The sequence below is a fragment of the Gnatocerus cornutus genome, chromosome 6, assembly GCF_029298725.1.
Source record: "Gnatocerus cornutus isolate USDA-ARS CGAHR chromosome 6, icGnaCorn1.1, whole genome shotgun sequence".
In the NCBI taxonomy this organism is placed as follows: Eukaryota; Metazoa; Arthropoda; class Insecta; order Coleoptera; family Tenebrionidae; genus Gnatocerus; species Gnatocerus cornutus.
Genome location: NC_142238.1, coordinates 12,048,137 through 12,059,636, shown reverse-complemented (window position 1 = coordinate 12,059,636; position 11,500 = coordinate 12,048,137). Strand labels below are relative to the sequence as shown.

The window sequence follows — 11,500 nt, the reverse complement described above, 5'->3', positions numbered from 1 at the left end:
AAAGACGACAGATAAGGCTGTATACTTTATTAATACAAGATTAAAAGTCTGAGTAGAAAGAACGAATGGTAGAGGTACGAAACAATGAGCAGTGTTCTGGTAAAATATCAAAAAGACGTCTTCTGAGAACGTCACAATGTTTGTTCGCGGTCTTATAAAATTAAAAAAAACGGATTTAAGAATAAAGCATACGTTTTATGTAACAATGATTTCTGTTATCTATTTACAGAGCCATCACTGGCAAAAGCTAAGCGTTTTCAACCTAAGAAACTAAAAATATTTAGGCTGCTTTTTGTACACTAAACTTTGGCAGACATAGCCCAAATTTAGTTTCAATTCCTGAGAAAACTGGTATGGACACTGAATAACCACCCACGTGATCTGGATTCCTTGTCTTCGCAGCTTCTCCCCCTAATGCTGTCACTTTCAATTCCGATCCAGTGGGCCGCCTTCAACAACAAAATTACAAACTCATCACAAAATTTCCTTAAGCACTTACGTTCCACCAAAATCAATATACAACATTCTTTGGAGGATTTCATAGGTCAATAAAGTCACGCCGAACTGAGGCGACGAGCGACAGACGCGCGCTGTAAATAAAGCGTTACAGGTGTTATAAAATTTAATTTGAACGTACCAATAGCTCCCTTCCAGAAAGCGCGGAAACCTTCTTCAGCGTAGATTTTCCTTGTGGCGTCCAAGACTCCACTGTACGTTGTTTGACCACTTCTCGCCACGACTTGTAATCTCGTTTTAATCACGTCAGCAGGAGTTACCAGACCGGCGGCAGGGACACCAGCAATTGCACCGGACACCAAAAGGGACAAAGGGCTGTTGTAACCATTTTCATCGGTAAATTTCGCCTTCGTGTGGGCGTACGTGGGAAAGTAAATGGCACTGAATGGTATATCTCTCAACAAACACGCCCTTGCCCCTTTGTACAACCCGAATAAACCCAGTTCTTTGACTACACCCCACGCTCGGACTTTAGCACCACCGGCGATTTCACCAGCTACTTGGAGGCGAATTTTTACGATTTCCAGGGGGTTGGTGAAGACTACTTGGGAAGCACCGGCCTGTCAAAGCAGCAGTCAGGAAGTTTAAGAGGCATTTTACGCAACTTACGGTCGCTCCAGAAATTATTTCGCCAACAAGAGGTATGTTGCCGTTCTTGTCGTAAAACTTGTCTCGGACGAAGTCGTTTACCTGGAAGGAAAAATTCGTAGTGTTTGCTCTTTTTTGGCCTCAATGAGTTTAAAAAAGTTTAATTTTTCAAAAAATTATTTTAATTTTTTTTTCGCCGACATAAGAAAAACGTATAAAACGAGTTTGAATATGAAAGGAAAAAAAATTGTGCTCAAAAAATACAGTACTATTTCCCGATTTCTTTTTTTATTGTAACGGAATTTTATAGTAGCTATTACAGACTCAGGTTAATGTTAGTGATTCGCAATAGTGCGTAAAATTTTCTCTTTAATATGCATAATAAGAACACAAATCGCAACATTTGAAATGAGCTAATTCTTTGCCCGATCTGAATTCTGCAGTACTCATTTTTTATTGTTACTGTTAATGTTCAAGTTTGGCGCCCCAATAATTTAAGGCGCGAAATTTGAACTGTAAAACATGAATCGACGCTCAACCTGAATAAAAATCCGCGAAACTTTTTTCTCTTAAAAAAACTTAACTATTAAAGCATAAATTTAAAATTTTCTGTTTTTCAATAACTAACCGTCAGTTTGATTGCCTTTTCCGGCGCAACGCCCATTAACTGAGGCACCAACCCTCTGTACAAACCAAATATCCCTTCGTGTCGTATGACCTTCTTGAAGCAATCAAAACTGTTTCGGTACATCAATTCACCGATGAACGAACCAGTCCTTTGATTCTGCATGCGTGTTTTGACCAAATCGATAGGATAGACAGCAGTGGCACCAACGGCTGCGTTAAAGAAGTAAATATAACGATTTCTAAGTTTGATAAATGTTACCTCCAGCAACGGATCCGAGGGAAAATCGGTAAAGACTCTCCAAAAGTTGAATGAAAATCCCTCTGTCCTCCGGGCTCTATCAGAAAGAAGTTAAGAATGGTACACGTGGTGTTTATAACTTACCGAAATGGCTCTGATTTCAGCGAGGCGTGTGGTGATTTGTTTATAGTATTGTTCAGGTGCAATCGAGTTAAGGTCATTATAAACGATCCTCCTAGAATAGCAAGAATGTACAATCGAATCATTTGAATGATTAGTTAATATGACACAGACACGAACCCGTCCCACAAACCGTTCTCTTCGTTATTTAATTGTCTAATTTCCACAGCAGCACAGACAAGACAATACGTATTTTTAACTCAATATCCATTGCAGTAATAAAATTTAAGTACTTACAATTCTGTTATGCCAATTTTGTTACAGACAATTTAAATCTTAAATTGAATACGTTTTACAAAAAGAATATGAATATTTACCCCGTCTGATGAAGTACATCACACAGTTGAAACAAAATGTCCACTTCTAGCGGTGTCATCTGCGACATTGCTTGAGCTGAGTGCATAAACTCTTCTTTCGTTACTTCTTGCGTTCTATGCCCGTTGGTCACATTCAGGTAAATACGTTTAGCCAATTCCATGTTGTTTAGTAACGAATTAAATGCAATGAAATACGGAAAGCTGACCCTACGACCGCTCTGAGACCCTTGGGCTGCCTAATTTCCGCGAAAAACATAGGAAATCTTCAGTTTTCTTCAAACTTTTTATTCACAGTGTATAATAAAAACTTAATAAAAATAAAATAATAACCTCGATTAGGTGAGATTGTACTTGCTTAGTGAGCAAATGACTTTTGATGTTGGTCATGATGTACTGGAAATCTGTTACTGATATGAAACCGCTTCCGCTCTTGTCTGCTCTTCGGAAGCCTTCAATTGCATACTCCTCGTGGAAGTCGTGAAGAAACTGACTGAACTCGCTGTACGACACTGTGCGGCTTTTATCACGACCAAAATACAATTGTATAAATGGTGAATCCACATTGAACGGAATACTGTGATGAAGCTCTGTTTTGCTCATTACCTCCACGAATTCCTCTAAAAATCCAATTAAATGAAGCATTCGCAATTTGTTTACAATTAGAATCACAAAACAAACCCATTTGTGTCAACTTCTGGAATACTTACGAAAACTAACCATTCCATTTCCATTAGTATCGAATAATTGAAAAGCAGTTTTATAAAGAGCATCGGGGAAGCACAGCAGCCCCTCAAACGCTTGAAATTCTGAATAAGAAATAAGCCCATCTTTGCTCGTATCGACGATCCCCGCAAGTAAATGTACAGAATGTTTATGATAATTCTCCGAATCAAATAATCCAAGATATTTAATAACGAAGTCCTCCGCTGTCATAAACTTCTCCCCATTGTTTTCTTTGGAAGCATATTTGTCGAAGATATCTCGTAAATGGTCGGGATTAGCTCGTTTCAAATATCCACCACCCTGCAAAAAAGCACAATTCAATAGCAACTGTCCTTGATACCCAAGAGACGTTTGAAGGGTAAACGATACGTTTGACAAACAGTTTTGACACAAAAGAAAAAATTAATGATAGTACCTTTGCAACTGACCTCAGCAAGCAAACCCGAAGTATGCATCACTCTCGACATTGCTTATTGTTGTAATTTCCGGATAATTTACAATAGCAAACAACCTCACTCACCGACAGTCGAATAATAGGAAAGTTGAAAAATATTAAAGCGCTAATTGTACGTCACCGCGTGCGGTAAAAATAGGTCGAAAAACTCTCAAAATGTTGAAGTTAACGAATAGATCAACACGTCCACTAACTTGTTCGTTACTTTAATTTTAACTTCGGACATGGTGTACACGCACAAGTATGTTAAAATAACTGTGCAAATATCAATAGACATAATATAGGTAGAACAGTGTAGAATGACTAAACTTGATTTGGAACTGGGGATACTTATTTTTAGTGCTCTAGGCAACCGCACGATTTTTATTCAGGCAAAGTGAGGTGCAACGATGATTGATTCTTAAAATTAGCACTTTTCGTAAGTAAAACATTATTGCAACAGCTTAATTATCTAAACGTGTTTGCAGGTGATGGCTAAAAGTTACATAACGTAATGATCACTTAACTACACAGTGATAAGTTTCGCTAATTATTCCCTGCCTTACTAGTCATCTCTGGAATGGAAAATTAACGTGAAACATGCCATCGTAATGTCCACTACAATAATTAATTCATTTTGTGCGTAAGTAAACGAGTTCTATTAGAAAAAAAAAATTGTATTAGATAATTGTGTAAGGTGTCATAATGGATATTCATTAGCTCGTCGAATATTAATACTACTTGCTTCTACATATTTTGCCGCTCAGTTATACTTTTTGCTAAAAATAAAATTTAATCTTATACGGGGTGAACCTCAACAAAATGCAAAATTTTAACCATAATATCAAACACTGCTGTTGAGAATGCAAAAAAATCGAAATTCGATAGCAAATGGGATAATGACTTAATAATAACATTAGTTTCATTATAAGACTTTTGAAGAAACCCCTGGCAAAGAATAAAGAAAATATAGCTCCAAATAATTCAAATTTTAACAATTTCGTTCTGTAGAACCAACGCTTTTCTACCACGATTATTGTTAAACTGATGGGAACTCCGATGACATTTTTTGCCACTTGTTCATTAGCGTTTTTATTCCTAACTTTTCGATAGCCTAGATTGAACTTGACATTGAACTGGCCTACCCTAATAAGACTTCAGTGGCGCCCAGCGCTTTCTGCAGAAAACTTTAATCACTTTTTTCTCGGAAACGGTGACGTTTCGGAACGCGAAATTTGACGATGTCAAACTGCGTTGTCTGATATGGGGTTAAAATCTTTGCACTTTATTCGAATTCATAAAGAATTCATAAAATTCACTGCATAAAGCAAAAAATCATTAACAAATTAATAATACTACTCAAACAGAGCTATATAAAAAATGTATTGTTATGTCTTTGTTATAAACTACAACTTATAGACAACAGAAATGTGCGCCTCTGAGCGCATACCGTATCAGCGCATCGAGGCAGTTTTTGTCCATTTAAAAAAAAGAGGTGCAAATAGGAGGTCCATATTCCATAGAAACCCAAGAAATGCTGGCATAAATAACTTGATGTAGACTCGTTCAGATCTATTAAAATAAACGTAAATTTGACTCCAAAGTTTTAAAATAACTAAAAAAGTGGATTTAAAAAATACTTTTTACAGCTATACTCTCGAAGAATTTTAATTTTTTTTTACCATAAAATAAATGCTCAGATTATAGGCTTTCCAACGATGTATATTTCGTTATAAATGCCAACTGATAAGCAAAAAAGTGCCGGTATAAAATTCATGTAATTTTAATGATGTTGACGGCTATAATTTAAAAAAAAAACTTTCTGAATAATTTGGATACATGGTGTTAGGTAACGTTACGGCCATAGACTAATGGGTAATTAAGGAAGGCAAACTGTCTCGGAATCCGCAATTAATTTTATTTTTTTCGTTTTAGTTAAAAAGCTACAAGGCTTTAAAGTTGACCAATAGAATGGCGTCAAATAATTTTTCAATTTTACAGAAATCCAAGTAGCTTTTGGACCAAACGAATAATTTGTCACTTTCCCGTCACATTTGAAGTTTGAAATCAGTGGCGTCAATAAAAGGGAAAAACAACGCAATTTTATTCAAAAAACAGACAATAAAGCAACACTACAATAGATGTTCAAAATGGCCACCATCTTGTTGAACACATAATTGTAAACGACGCAACAATGTTTCCTTTATTGTACCCAACACATTTTCGTTTTGACGAACTTGATTTGTAAAGTCCACAAAAATGGAACAAGTACGCCACTGATAAAAAATTAGAACTGTCAGTGTGACATTGAACAAAAAATTTCCTTCAGTAACTCTGATTCAAATTTTTGTAACCTTATGCAAATTGTTCCCTGATTGGTCACATTCAAAGCCTTCCAGCTCTTAAACGGTTCAAGAAAACCCGAAAAAAACTTCGAAACATTACTTTTCACGGCTGCCTCCATCACCCCTTTTTCTATGGCCGTAACGTTACCTAACACCCTGTATATCTGGTACAGATCTAGAATTTGCGTGTGTATTCAAACAAAATAAATCAGGAGTAAGTCGTTGCTGCTCGTCTAATAAATATTTTTTTAACTCTACAAATATTACAAAATCAAAAAAACCTAATGACTGCCATTAATATTAGTAGTGATTAAAAAAAATCAAAATGTCTTTAATTAGAATTATTGGATTATTAGAATAATTAGAATTACACTACCTATCATATCAGTTTGTTAGCATTTCATGTAATCATGATGTGTGCTTATCTGACCATCAGTCTCTGTTATCTAGTTGCTAGCTCACAGAGATAAATTTATATCTTCCAAGTCGATATTTAATAATTTATTATTGTTACCCGATTACTGCATTATAACAATACCAGGCGATACCAGGTAAACTTTAATCAATCAATGCTGAAATATTTGTTAGAATCAAACAGTTGGCAGCGCTTGGAAGAAATGTATTTACTCGCCTATTATTGTTACGATATAATATTATAATATAAATGAAAGGCCAAGCTCTTTATGAATGAACGTGTATTTTTATTCTCACTGTTTACCTCAGTCGGTGGCGCCGTTTCCATATGCAATCTTTATTTGTCTGTCGTTTTAAAACTTAAATAATTCAATACAAGTTCAAAATAATTAATTTATAAGAGAATTAATTAAAATTTAGAATTCATATCGCTGGAAAACTTTTCCTTGAACCATCACTTACATCATTAATGTCCTGACACATAAATAGTGAGTTATCACGAAATTCTACCAAGATAAGGCAAACATCTCTTCATATAAAATAATATTTAACGTGTATCAATGACGTCTGTTCACTTAAAAAACAAGTCACATTTTTGATAATTCTTGTTATCTATTTCTTAATTCGTTATCTTTATACATAAGCTATTAACGACTTAATTAAAAATGAGAAATTCTATACTTTTCTAATAAAAAACACAATTAGCGATGCTACAAAGATGCTATTTCTAATAAATAAAACAACTTTAAAAACACGACTGCATCACGGTCTTAACAGCGAGTTAACGGGGCAAAAACTTCGGTATTGATCTCCAAAAACTATATACAATTGTAAAAAATCTCCATCAAAAACATATTACATCATTTAACAGAATTAATTGAACTTACAGGAAATTACAAACTTACCCACCTCTTGGCAGAAGACTTTAGCTAAAATTGTGTCCATTCCCACACGAAGCTCATACAGAAATCACTCAAATTCTTTAACTATAAAAGTCTCGTGAATATTTTCTTTAAAAAAAAATGTAATTTTACAATAAACTCCCGAAAATTACAGCTGTAGGGTTAACACTTGCTTCTATTTTGACAGTCTGAATGACAGAATTGACCTTACTGATAAAGTTAGGTCACGTGCGTCTGACGTTTTACAGGTTTCTGTAACCGCGAGTCTGAACGTTAGTAATCAGTGATTACGATTTTTACAATGGGAATTATAAGTATGTGGACACAAAAAAACAACTTATCTAGCATTGGCAAAGAACTTCATGTTATATAAGAGGTAATTATCTTTACATCTGACAGTTCACTGAGGCGTCCTGTCAGTTTGACAAGCGGTGTGACAGTTGTCAATATTTTTCTTTATTCGAATTTTCGTTCAAATTTAGCCCAAGTTTTTAATTGAAACTATGGAGAATAAGAACGTAAAACCTAAAAAAAACATCGATAAAAACAAACTTGTGAAAGAGGTAAATTGTATTGATCTGAGGACTTAACCTCTCATGTTTTTTACAGGATACAGTTCTTAGTCACATCGAAATTTCTGTATCAGAGTCGGAAAAGCGAGCTAATGGAACCTTGAATTTGAGGGAATTCTATACGGTTTACTTAATTGAGACAAAGTGAGAGTTTCCATTGATTGAACAGGTGAAAAAAAATATATTGTAGGTTGACAGATTCTGAGTTTCAAAATAAGTTTCCTAAACTCACAACCGTATGGAGGAGATACACAGAATTCGAACAACTCAGAGGTTACTTGGAAATCACATATCCTTACATAGTGTTGCCACCTTTACCAGAAAAAAGAGTCATGTTTGGTTGGCAGAAATTTTCAAGTGATACTTTTGATCCTAATTTTGTTGATAGAAGAAGAGCTGGATTAGAAAACTTTCTCTTAAGAATTGCGTCTCATCCTGTATTGAGTTGGGATAAGCACTTTATAGAATTTTTACAACAGGAGGATGACTGGAGGGAGTCTTATAAGAGCAATGGTATGAAAATTTTATGAGAAACTGTGATAACTTGAGTTTTCTTGTAGGTTACTTACAATTAGTGGAAAACAAATTAAAGGCCTTAAACTTATCAATGAGACTGCGGACTTTAGATCCCAGATTTGAATCCATCAAAGATTACAGTCATATATTCCAAAGTAACTTAAGCAATCTACTTAAAGCAAGATCACGTGTTGCTGAGAAACAATACAACGTTCATAAATTGCACGCCAATTACGGTCGTGTTTTCAGCGAGTGGAGCGTCGTAGAAAAAGACATGGGAGATGCTCTACAAAAAACTGGTCATTACTTAGACTCTCTAGCATCCAGCATTGATGCTGGTTTAGAAGATGAAGAACTCTTAGCAGACCAATTAAAAGAGTATCTCTTTTTCGCAAATTCCCTCCAAAACGTTTGTAAAAACTACGAGTACCACCAATTGCAACTAGAAGGAGCTGAAGACAATGTAGCTAGCAAGAATGTGGAAAGAAATAAAGCTCAACAAGGAAAGACCGGATTAATGTCTCGATTGTTTGGCGCGGTGGATACTGATGAAGTTAGAGAGCTTAAAGTTAATTTGTTGGACCAACAAATCCAGGAGGGGGCGGCAGCTGTCACTGTTTCAAAGACCAATCTAAAGTGAGTTTCTTAAGAAATACCACTTATTTGACTTAATCTAATATTTTAGTGAATTCTCTACAAAGGCCTTAACAGATATAGAAAGATTTCAGAACCAAAAAGTTTTTGATCTAAAGGAAACTCTGAGCAATTATGCGTTCTTACAGTTAAAGACTGCCAAGAAGGTATTACAGATTGATGCTTGTACAATTTAATTAATCGTTTTTCTAGGGCCTTCAAACTTGGACTCAGATTCGTGATTGTCTGCAAAATATACCATAAATCTTGTGATTTCTATTGATATAATTATAATATTCATTCACTCTGGATGTATGTAAATGTATAAGTTCTAATGGCCACATATGGGATTCTCCAGCAGTATTTATTATTTGTTATGTTATAAAAATGATATTTTTTAATATGAAGAGCTTTTTGACAAAGCATTTTTCAAGTCAAGGCTGTAACTAATACTCTTGAATAAATTATTTTTATGTTACTTATAATTTAGCTTTATTATTTAACAATACAATGGAACCTTTTACTTGCGGACATGAAATAAGAATGAATGAAATAAGAATAGCTCAAAACAATTTTCGACAAAAAATTAGAAGAAATCGTTGATTGAAGGAACTTCGTCAGCTCAAATACCTTGTATTTTTTTTTCAAGACGGATACGGATTTTTTTGAACCGCCACTTACTGTGTTTGTGCTAAAATAAGTAGTGAAAAAGAACAATAAGCTGTGAGACCTTCTGAAGAAGAAAGGCGGCACTTTTTGCGATACCAAAATACACTTTACGTGCTCTAAATCAAGAATATTATGAGCACAGTTGTGAAACCGCATAGTTTGTATACGTTATGTATACGAGTTTGGGATTTACGGTTTTTGACTGCCTTCTTTGAGCTGTTTGGTTTAATTTGACGGCGGAAATATTCAAACGTTTCGTGAACTTTTTTCGTTTATGGAAGATTATGACTTAACTCGGCCCTAAGGGCCTCGTATTTCAACTTTATGACTTTCCGATATTCCGTAACGCGTATTAAGGTCAATTGAAATTAAAATTTTTTGAAACTCCTCTGTCAATGTCGTGTTTTCTCATAATAAATTTTATATAAGAGTATTGATATTTTATCCTTCTCCACGTGTACCTACCTACTAACCTGACGGATCTATGTCGGCAATTATTTGTTTCATTCAGACAACAATAAGTGAAACGCGTAGAATTAAATTTGATTTGTGACAATAAAATGAGTGAGTCAAAAGAAAGTGGTTCTTCAGATACATTTAAAATGGGTATAAGCGTCTGGTTATCCATTTGCGTGTTTGTTTGTTTATGGTTCTTAAGTCGGTTCGTAACGGGAAGAAGACAGATGAGGAATAACTTACATGTAATCGAAGACGGATTAAAAAGAATGCAAGAGGAAATAGAGAAAAGGCAACGCGAAAACAGTATCGGTTATGGTGAAAATCTTGAAGAATTAATGGAGGAACTGTTGAAAAAGGATAAGGTAGAAGCGGTAAGTACAAAAAAGCACGCAACACTCACTGTATTATTCTGTATTCATTTTATTTCTTAATCAGATAAAAGTGAAGTGATTTTAAGATAATCAATGAACGAAATTAATAATGAGCGGATGCACTATTGACTTTCTTATAAATACTTTATTCATGACATTAAGTACATCATGCTGGTACCTTCAATCCTATTGATTTCCTGTTTGTTGTGAGTCGGTACATTTCTGTTGTTAGGAGATATATTTTTTAATCATAACAGTCATATCACGGCTTAAAAATGCGATCCCAAAAAGTAGGTGTAGATGTTTGGAAAATGATCTTTTCCTCATGTTCATACCTAGGTTTAGCATGTGCAGCTTGGGTGTTAATTAAACTTGTTTGTGCATGTTTTTGGTTGCCCAAATATCTACAGACTGAAGACGACAAAGCAGAAGAAGCTAACCCAAGAACGGAGCCGGCAAAGACGGAGGCGGTTTCAGAATCTAAAGAAGAAGTTGTGGTGCAAGATAAGAAAAACGATTAACGTGATTTATTGACTATTAACTTTCTATAAATGACACTTATTAGATGTACAATCACGGCATTTCCTCAATCAATTTGTTATTGCAATAGAGAAGTGAATTGTTGAAGTATTAAAAAATCTATAAAAAGTTGTTTTATTTTTATGTGTGTATATAATTTAGTTTCTTACAACAAGAGTGACATTATTTTGTAAAATATGCAATAAAATCTTACCAATTATTGTGTTTTTGTATCCGTCACATAGAAAAACTCACTAGGTACATATATGTTTTTTTTTTGTTTGGTAATCAAGTGAAGAAAGACTTTTTCTCGTCATCAAAAGTGGGAAAAGTGCTTTTAAAAAACACATGTTTTTGTGCTTGTATTTCAATGAACCGTTTTCCGCCCTAATATTAAATATACATCTGTAACAAGTCCTTGAAAAAGCTGCGGAATTAAGAGACTATCTTGTTATGTTCAAATGAGTTTATTGAACTC

At 34.7% G+C, this 11,500-nt stretch overlaps 3 protein-coding genes across 10 annotated transcripts; 2 read left to right on the top strand and 1 right to left on the bottom strand.

Annotated features, from left to right (window-relative positions):
• Positions 1 to 12: 12 nt before the first annotated feature.
• Positions 13 to 7,485, bottom strand: aralar1 (calcium-binding mitochondrial carrier protein aralar1). 7 transcript variants are annotated; one of them, XM_088039512.1, is made up of 13 exons: positions 7,416 to 7,485; positions 7,291 to 7,367; positions 3,174 to 3,489; positions 2,797 to 3,083; positions 2,467 to 2,702; positions 2,270 to 2,305; positions 2,114 to 2,204; positions 1,991 to 2,066; positions 1,733 to 1,941; positions 1,126 to 1,206; positions 638 to 1,076; positions 500 to 590; positions 13 to 449 (listed from the first exon to the last, which is right to left on the bottom strand). In XM_088039512.1, the coding sequence occupies exons 2-13, from the start codon at positions 7,324 to 7,326 to the stop codon at positions 281 to 283; spliced, it is 2,067 nt and encodes a 688-aa protein (XP_087895638.1). In that variant the 5' UTR covers positions 7,327 to 7,367; positions 7,416 to 7,485; the 3' UTR covers positions 13 to 280. The 7 variants fall into 7 exon arrangements, with proteins under 7 accessions (XP_087895638.1, XP_087895641.1, XP_087895637.1 ...); XM_088039515.1 differs by having other exon boundaries at positions 7,287 to 7,474; XM_088039511.1 differs by having other exon boundaries at positions 7,291 to 7,474.
• Positions 7,486 to 7,573: 88 nt separating this feature from the next.
• On the top strand, positions 7,574 to 9,489 carry LOC148172995 (sorting nexin-4-like). Of its 2 annotated transcripts, XM_088039517.1 has the most exons (7): positions 7,574 to 7,659; positions 7,766 to 7,846; positions 7,893 to 7,999; positions 8,046 to 8,368; positions 8,416 to 9,007; positions 9,057 to 9,171; positions 9,218 to 9,489. In XM_088039517.1, the coding sequence occupies exons 2-7, from the start codon at positions 7,787 to 7,789 to the stop codon at positions 9,266 to 9,268; spliced, it is 1,248 nt and encodes a 415-aa protein (XP_087895643.1). In that variant the 5' UTR covers positions 7,574 to 7,659; positions 7,766 to 7,786; the 3' UTR covers positions 9,269 to 9,489. The 2 variants fall into 2 exon arrangements, with proteins under 2 accessions (XP_087895643.1, XP_087895644.1); XM_088039518.1 differs by lacking the exon at positions 7,574 to 7,659 and having other exon boundaries at positions 7,671 to 7,846.
• A 650-nt stretch (positions 9,490 to 10,139) lies between these two features.
• LOC148172994 (uncharacterized) lies at positions 10,140 to 11,236 on the top strand. Its single transcript, XM_088039190.1, has 2 exons — positions 10,140 to 10,503; positions 10,914 to 11,236. The coding sequence occupies exons 1-2, from the start codon at positions 10,234 to 10,236 to the stop codon at positions 11,022 to 11,024; spliced, it is 381 nt and encodes a 126-aa protein (XP_087895316.1). The 5' UTR covers positions 10,140 to 10,233; the 3' UTR covers positions 11,025 to 11,236.
• The last annotated feature ends 264 nt before the right edge of the window (positions 11,237 to 11,500 follow it).

What these genes read in the sequence shown, in the direction of transcription:
- aralar1 (XM_088039510.1), bottom strand. Translation starts at nt 3,656, where the DNA reads ATGTCGAGAGTGATGCATACTTCGGGTTTGCTTGCTGAG. An exon ending in TACAATCTCACCTAATCGAG is followed by an intron (nt 2,703 to 2,796) that starts GTTATTATTTTA and finishes CGCGGAAATTAG; the next exon opens with GCAGCCCAAGGGTCTCAGAG. An exon ending in CTGAAATCAGAGCCATTTCG is followed by an intron (nt 2,067 to 2,113) that starts GTAAGTTATAAA and finishes TCTTTCTGATAG; the next exon opens with AGCCCGGAGGACAGAGGGAT.
- LOC148172995 (XM_088039517.1), top strand. Translation starts at nt 7,787, where the DNA reads ATGGAGAATAAGAACGTAAAACCTAAAAAAAACATCGATAAAAACAAA. An exon ending in AAAACAAACTTGTGAAAGAG is followed by an intron (nt 7,847 to 7,892) that starts GTAAATTGTATT and finishes TGTTTTTTACAG; the next exon opens with GATACAGTTCTTAGTCACAT. An exon ending in GGAGTCTTATAAGAGCAATG is followed by an intron (nt 8,369 to 8,415) that starts GTATGAAAATTT and finishes GTTTTCTTGTAG; the next exon opens with GTTACTTACAATTAGTGGAA.
- LOC148172994 (XM_088039190.1), top strand. Translation starts at nt 10,234, where the DNA reads ATGAGTGAGTCAAAAGAAAGTGGTTCTTCAGATACATTTAAAATGGGT. An exon ending in AAAAGGATAAGGTAGAAGCG is followed by an intron (nt 10,504 to 10,913) that starts GTAAGTACAAAA and finishes AAATATCTACAG; the next exon opens with ACTGAAGACGACAAAGCAGA.